A 7,502-nucleotide genomic window follows, 5' to 3' on the forward strand; every position below is an offset into this window, starting at 1 on the left:
CCGCAGATCGGACGGGCAGACGGGCGCGAGTAATGCCGTGACGGAGAAAACGGCAAAACGCGACGAACGACAATTTCCCTCGGTCCGAAGACGAATGAATCGCCGAAAAAAACGACGAAAATAATATAATTTCATACTAAATCTTCAGGCTGGGTACGATAATCGCGTACTGAAGTGGAAAGAGAAAGAGAGAACCGAAAAAAACGACATTATGAGAATTTAGAATATAATATTATTTTTTATTATTATAAATCGAAGTGGCCCCAGACAGCGACGAAAAGGGAAAACAGCTGTTCGGCGTGCGCGCACGGTTGCGGCAGCCTGACCGACCGCCCGCCCGTCCACGTCCCGTCAATCGTCGCGGAACGGTGATAACGAGTTTGGCGGAAAGACGATCGAGACGGGAGAGGGCAGAGGGAGCGAGACAACGGAGGCCCAAATGAGAGAGGAACAACTGCCGCCGTGAGAGAGAAAGAGAAGGCCACCAGAGGCAGCGGTCGGGCTCCTCCTACTCCTCCGCAGCTCTTTTGTCACACTATTATATACATTATACACGCCACACGCGCACACCAACTACAACACACACACATACACACACGTACCCACGGACGGACACGCACACACGAATAATACGCACACACACACACACACACACACACACACGCACACGACGAGGAGACGAGTCGACAAATTATAATCAACACACAATCAACATGGCCGCTATGCGCCTTGCTGGATGGACGACTGGACAATGACCACAGCCGCCACACGTTTACCCGTCGCGTCGTCGCCGCTGTCGCCCGTGTCCTGTTGACACCACCGCTGCGCGTCCGTGATCCGTCTGTCGCCGCAACTCAGCCACTGCTGCTGCTGCTGCTGCTGCTGCTGTCGCCGCCGTCACCACCACCATCACTATCACAATCACTACCATCACCACCACCAGAGCAGCTCCGCACCACGCTTTGGGTGTATTAGATGATCGACGAGCGATGGAACTGAGGGTTGGCAATAAATACCGGCTGGGACGGAAAATCGGTAGCGGTTCGTTTGGCGATATCTACCTTGGTGAGTTCTTCCGTCGCAGTCAAACGCTAGCGATGATTGTCAGTCCAGTGACTCGATATCACTAGCCTCTCATGCAATCGACTTGATGGTCTTCCCGTTGTCTACGTCCTTTGTTTCGTGTATACCTTCAACGGTACTTTCCTTGCTACTTGACCTAGTCCATCCACTATTGTATACAATCCACTATCTAACACTCATACAGTTCTTAATGATAACTTGAGTTTTACAATACCTGTTCATACTTAAATCACAGAGACAAACATAAGTTTGGTACGTGTAGTCATAAAAGTTTTTTTCACACAAGTATAATACCGCTATTCATATCCTTGTCTCCATCAAATTATTTGTCATGTGGAATCTACCAATTTCTAATATACCTAAAGATGATTTTGTGTCCATACAATTTTTCTTTTTGTTTTGTTTGAGAAAACTTCATTGAACAACTTTTAATTTAGATTTTTAGTTAGATGAATTCATTTTTTCCTTTTTTACCTAATCAGTAATAATCAAAAAGTTTGATATGGGATTTATTTGTTAAGACCTTTTTTTAAAACAGTACAAAAGTAGGTACCTATCCCATTAATAAGTATAAGTTGATTTAAATATATTTTCAAAGATGAATGTGAGCAAAATAATTTAGCTAACACATGTGTAAATAACTGAAATTGAGTAAAAAAATAATTTTTTCTTAAAAATGTGGCTTAGTAAAAATATGTACCTTATTAATTATGATAAATTTATAAATAACTTAATCGGTTTCTTAAGATTTAATTTGATACAGTATTGCCATCTAACCTACAATTACAATATTATACCTAATAAATAATATTGTTTAGAAAATAGATAATTTGTTACAATAATATTTAATAATAATAACATTCTGTTGATTATAAAAAAAAATTAAGTTAAAAAATGTAAAATTAAAATATGGTATGACAATGTATATTGTATGATAAAATCTAAAAAACTTAATAAATAATCAAATTACTTATGCTTTATGATGTACTAAATAAACATCCTATTCCTATATTACGCTGTTTTACTAAAAATTATATGGTTTAGATAATATTTTAACATCCGTAATACTTGCAACAAAATCATTTTTATTGTAATCCTTATGTCTACTGTTGGCTTGAAATAAGAATATTTTGATAATTTCATAGGCATACACAATACCCCTACTCGAACCTTCAATATTATAGTATTGGCTTAAAGTATTACAAAACAAAAAGTGTACTTTTGAGTTTATACCTATAATAAAACTTAAAACATAATAAATAAAATGTGTTCAATTACCTACTTATTATTGACCATTTATTATGTAAGTAGATAGTTAAAACATATTTGGAAAAATGTTTTTTCCTTAGTTACCTACCCCTAACTAATTAACAAAATAAAAATATATATCATTTACCTAATACTTTTTGTAACTCACCACAACTGTTTTGGTTTTTTTTTTTGTAGGTACAAATATTTCTACAGGAGAAGAAGTAGCAATTAAATTAGAATGTATAAAAACGAGGCATCCCCAATTGCACATAGAATCCAAAATTTACAAAATGCTTTCAAGAGCACGTAAGTTACAATATTACCTTTTTGACAATTTCAGTGTATTGTTATTTTAAATTCCTATTTTTATTTTAGCTGGAATACCTATAATAAAATGGTGCGGTTCCGAAGGAGATTACAATGTTATGGTAATGGAATTGCTAGGTCCATCATTAGAGGATCTTTTCAATTTTTGTTCCAGAAGATTTTCAATAAAAACTGTGCTACTATTAGCTGACCAATTGGTAATTATTTAATGACTCAAACAAATTGTATAGTATATAAACAAACTTTAAGAACATTTTATGTTTAGAGTTATTATTTTTTTTTAATTGTATTTTTCATATAATTATATTGACTTCTAACATTTTATAATTATAATATTAGTACATCTTCAATTTTTTACTTTTCTTATAAGTTAGAAAGAATAAGTTACTTTGTTTTATTAGTTTTGTCTATGAAACATTGATAATTAGACAATGACTAATTAGATACTCAACCTATTTTGATGTATAAACCCCACAATTAAAGTAATTTTCTAGCTAATTAAATATTTATTAATATATTAATAAATACTTTTTTTTAAAACGATTCAAATCACACATTTTCTATAAAACCTAACTTAAGTGTAAAATGTATTTATAAATATTAAAATTTAAAAAAAAACATAATTAATAATTATATATTACGCATAAAAATTATTTTTACTTTTTCTTGAATACTATTTGGTTATATTTATGTTTAAAAAGTTGTCATATAGGCTCTGCTGTACTGTATAGGTGTCATATATATATGTACCTCGCATTGAGTAGGGGTCATCGTAATAGATATGTTAAATTTGAATTCAATGATAACCATTGTGTATATTCATAAACGATTCTGAGCGAAGATGGTCTAATTTTTTGTTAACCAAGATTACCAATTACAATTTCAATAATAATAGTTTTTACAAATTTTTTTTTTTCAATTCCTATTATTTTGAAAAGTAATTTTTACATTTTACACCCCAAAGTACAAACTAGATCTGATTTGGCTCCAGAAAATACACTCAAATTTAAAAATCGAATCATTTTTTCTACTATAAAATGTGTCTTAAGACTAAAAAATAAAAAACGCATTGTAAAATCAATATCAATGTCTAATAATTGTGTTTTCATTTTTTTTTCAGCTGGATAGAATAGAGTATATACATAGTAAAAACTTCATACACAGGGATATCAAGCCAGACAATTTTCTAATGGGTTTGGGTAAACGTGGCAATTTGGTGTATATTATAGATTTTGGTCTTGCAAAGAAATATTGCGACAGCCGAACCAATGAACATATAATGTATCGAGAGAACAAAAATCTCACTGGAACTGCTCGATATGCTTCCATAAATACCCATTTAGGAATAGGTAATTATAATATATGGTTTGGTGTATTATATTTTTTTATTAACATTTACTTAAATATTTAGAACAAAGTCGAAGAGATGATCTAGAGTCTCTTGGTTATGTATTAATGTACTTTAATCGTGGTTCTTTGCCATGGCAAGGTTTGAAAGCAGCTACTAAACGACAAAAATATGAACGTATCAGTGAAAAAAAAATTGTAACTTCATTTGAGGATTTATGCAAAGGATATCCAAGTAAAACAAAATCAAAATCCTCAATAATAATACTAGTATTAAATAATAAATTATTATTCTAGATGAATTTTTAACATACTTGCTATATTGTCGTGCATTGAGATTCACCGAAAAACCAGATTTTACTTATTTAAGGCAATTATTTAGGCAGTTGTTCCATCGTCAAGGGTTTACGTACGACTATATTTTCGATTGGAATATGTTGAAATTTGTGAGTATTAGTTGTGCCTATAGTGCATTTCATTAGAACTGCGACTCGGCGCTAACGCGCTTCATGGCGGTTTTGTCTCAAACCAGGGGCTTTAAAACTAGGATCAAAAAAATGTGTAAAATATTTGTTAACAATTTTAAATTTTCTGCGCAACTATGTGCTAGTTTTAGAAACCCTAACAAAAAAACACGTTAGCGTTAGGCACGTTAGCGTCGAGTCACAGTTCTAATGAAACCCACTATAGTAGGTATATTTATTTATTTATTTATATAAAATCAACGGGACAAAGCCCTCTAACAAAGAAAGAAAAACATTACATATGAATTGGCACAATATGAAAACAAGTGATAATAATTTAAGTAAAAATAGTAAGAAATACAGAGACAACATTTGAATTTATAAAACAAAAAAAAAACTATTAAATAAATATTTAGGCACTATGATTTAAAAATAACAAAGTAATAGCTTTAAATACTTGACGAGACAAAACGAAAAAATCCAAGACTGTGGAGATTCTATTGGCGTTAAAAATAGCTCTTGAAAAAAATGAATTTTTTCCACTATTTATATTAAAATTTGGTGTTTGGAACAAATCAGAATTTCGTGTATACCTGCTAGGGATTCTAAATCCAATTATAAATAGCTGAGCAGCTTATATTATTATTTAAAATATATACAAACATTATACCAATTAATTCACGCCTGATGTTAAGAGAGTCAATACCTATAGAGTTTTGAACCAAAAGGAAGGAGTATCTGGATATAGTACAGTGATTAACAAAGGCAACTCTTTTCAGAAATGTATACTGAATATTATTAAGCTCGTTTGAGTAAGTAGAATAATTATTGGACCAAATTAAAGAGCCAAATTCTAGGTTTATATTCAATAATACGTTTTTATTTATGGATTTACCTAGTTAAAAATATAACTAATTTAATGTATTGTTGAGTTGTTTATGAATAAAATAATTTCCATTCAACTACTGAGCTTATTTAGCATTCGTTGAGAGGACATTTTATCTGGATGTGCTGTCTTTGTCTTACTGACGTATAACAGCAAATTATTCTATTTATTTTTGATATTTTAATTTTGAAATGCTCATAAATTGCTTTAAAATTAAAATATCATAAAATTGTGTATATAAAAAAAATATTAAAAATAAACGGAGTAAGTAAAATGTTTATATTATGTGTTAGTAACATGGAGGTACAACATCCTTTTAAGATATTTGATGTCAACATACATAGAAGCTCACTACTTTTATTTCAGTAGAAATATGTTTGATCATTAATATTATTTTAGGGAGCAAATGGTGCTCGATATAGTGGATCAGATGATCAAAAGAATGCCTCGCATCAAGATAGCAGACGTGCAATGCAAGACAGTAGCTCTCCTTCTACTAACGTCGTTCCACTAAATAGTCGCGCCCAAGCTGATCAAAGTGGTATAAAGAATTTTTTATCCAAAGTTCCTCTGGTACCAATGGATAATTGTTCAGGTATATATCAGATATTAAAATAATAATATTAATAGTAGTGACCTTATTTATTTAATAAAATGTTAATTAGTATAATACTATATAATTACTAATATACCGGTATTATTGGTTTTAATTAGGAGGTGGTGTTATTCAACCATTACCAACAAGATTGCGTTACAGTGCGGATCCTGGTTCAGCGCGACCAGTGAGAACTCAAACTCGAAGCTCAGCAATGGCAACATCTGACTCGCCTTCTGTTACTCAGCCTTTGCAAACCAAGTCAGTATCTGTGACCAGACGCAATCGCCATCAAACTTAATTCTAACAAATCCCCAAAAAATGTTTTCCCCTTAACAACAGCTAACATAATATTTTTTTCCCCGACTACCATTTTCTATATAAAAACATTAATTTAAATTTTTTTATATACTAAAAAAAACATATTAACTAAGTCAGTTTTTGAAGATGGCACCCATTGCATTTTTTTCACAATTTTGCACGCAAAATTGGAATTGGCATTCAAGCTATTTATCTTATATTTTGCATAAGTTTCTATATTTTAGATATCTTAATAATAACCAGAATTTTTTAAGCAATAAGAGAGTGTTGTCTCTTGTAACTCAATTTGAATTAATTTTTCAGGTGTGCTTTTCTCCATGTAGAGTTATCCATTATCAATGCATGCCTTACATTACTAAAATATTTGTATTAATAATATTTATGGCTAAATTTTTCAAGTATTCTTGTTTAAATAAAATATATTAATATTACTGCTTAATCTCTTATGTAATTTTGGTGGGAGTATCTAGTAACTAAATTGGTTGAATTAAACTTGGCTCTTAATTCTACTTTTCTTAATTTTTTTTTTTTAGAATTTGTTGACTTGAACACAAGGTTTTTATGTACATAACATAATTATGTATCATATAGCTAATAACTATATAGAATTTGGTACTCTTTGTAATTTTAAAGGAGTTGCAAAAATGATTCTAACTTAATCTAAGAAATATATGTATTATTGATTTTTACTTTTTTTAACATGTGTTGGCCCATAGCTTTCATGTCCTACCTTACACATATTAATACTTCAAAGTCGAGAATTTATGTAAGAACTTTTCTTTTCTTTGTTTTGGAAGCGTCTCCGGTTCAATGATACCACCTGCGTGAGCCCCAATATGGGTAGCAAAGCACCGGATAGAACGCCAATCATGCACCAGCATAAATAAACTATCGCGTTTGAAATTATGTAAATAGCCTAGCCTATTTTTTTTTTATTTTTTTTTATTTTATTATTTTTAGTTATTTTTGGTTAAGATATACTTAAGTATTTTTTATGTAATTCAAATAAAAGAAAAATTCATTAATTTAAATTTAACAAAAACTTAAGAAAAAAGTTCAAAGTAAAATTATTAGATAAAAATTAATATTTAACCCAAAAAATAATATGGGCAATATAAAAATATTTTACATAATGTTCTAAACTTTTGAAAAAAAAATATACATAGTATGTTAATATAGTTATGGACTTGAATCCATCTCTATAGATATGTACTATAGAAACAAATAA

The 7,502-nt window shown here is 30.8% G+C and overlaps 1 protein-coding gene across 3 annotated transcripts; it reads left to right on the forward strand.

Moving 5' to 3' along the window:
• Positions 1–571: 571 nt before the first annotated feature.
• Positions 572–7,168, forward strand: LOC100167363 (casein kinase I). 3 transcript variants are annotated; one of them, XM_008188150.3, is made up of 9 exons: positions 572–1,065; positions 2,530–2,640; positions 2,710–2,858; positions 3,782–4,010; positions 4,073–4,243; positions 4,306–4,454; positions 5,758–5,953; positions 6,073–6,214; positions 6,991–7,168. In XM_008188150.3, exons 1-9 carry the CDS (start codon positions 990–992, stop codon positions 7,016–7,018), a joined length of 1,251 nt encoding a protein of 416 aa, XP_008186372.1. In that variant the 5' UTR covers positions 572–989; the 3' UTR covers positions 7,019–7,168. The 3 variants fall into 3 exon arrangements, with proteins under 3 accessions (XP_008186372.1, XP_001951697.1, XP_008186371.1); XM_001951662.5 differs by having other exon boundaries at positions 7,072–7,168; XM_008188149.3 differs by lacking the exon at positions 6,991–7,168 and having other exon boundaries at positions 6,073–6,963.
• The last annotated feature ends 334 nt before the right edge of the window (positions 7,169–7,502 follow it).

The sequence above is a fragment of the Acyrthosiphon pisum genome, chromosome A1 (genome assembly GCF_005508785.2).
Source record: "Acyrthosiphon pisum isolate AL4f chromosome A1, pea_aphid_22Mar2018_4r6ur, whole genome shotgun sequence".
Taxonomy (NCBI): domain Eukaryota; kingdom Metazoa; phylum Arthropoda; class Insecta; order Hemiptera; family Aphididae; genus Acyrthosiphon; species Acyrthosiphon pisum.

Excerpts from the sequence above, each read along its gene's own strand:
- LOC100167363 (XM_008188149.3), top strand. The coding sequence starts at position 990 with ATGGAACTGAGGGTTGGCAATAAATACCGGCTGGGACGGAAAATCGGT. Across the intron at positions 2,859-3,781 it reads TACTATTAGCTGACCAATTG|CTGGATAGAATAGAGTATAT; the intron begins GTAATTATTTAA and ends TTTTTTTTTCAG. Across the intron at positions 4,455-5,757 it reads ATTGGAATATGTTGAAATTT|GGAGCAAATGGTGCTCGATA; the intron begins GTGAGTATTAGT and ends ATATTATTTTAG.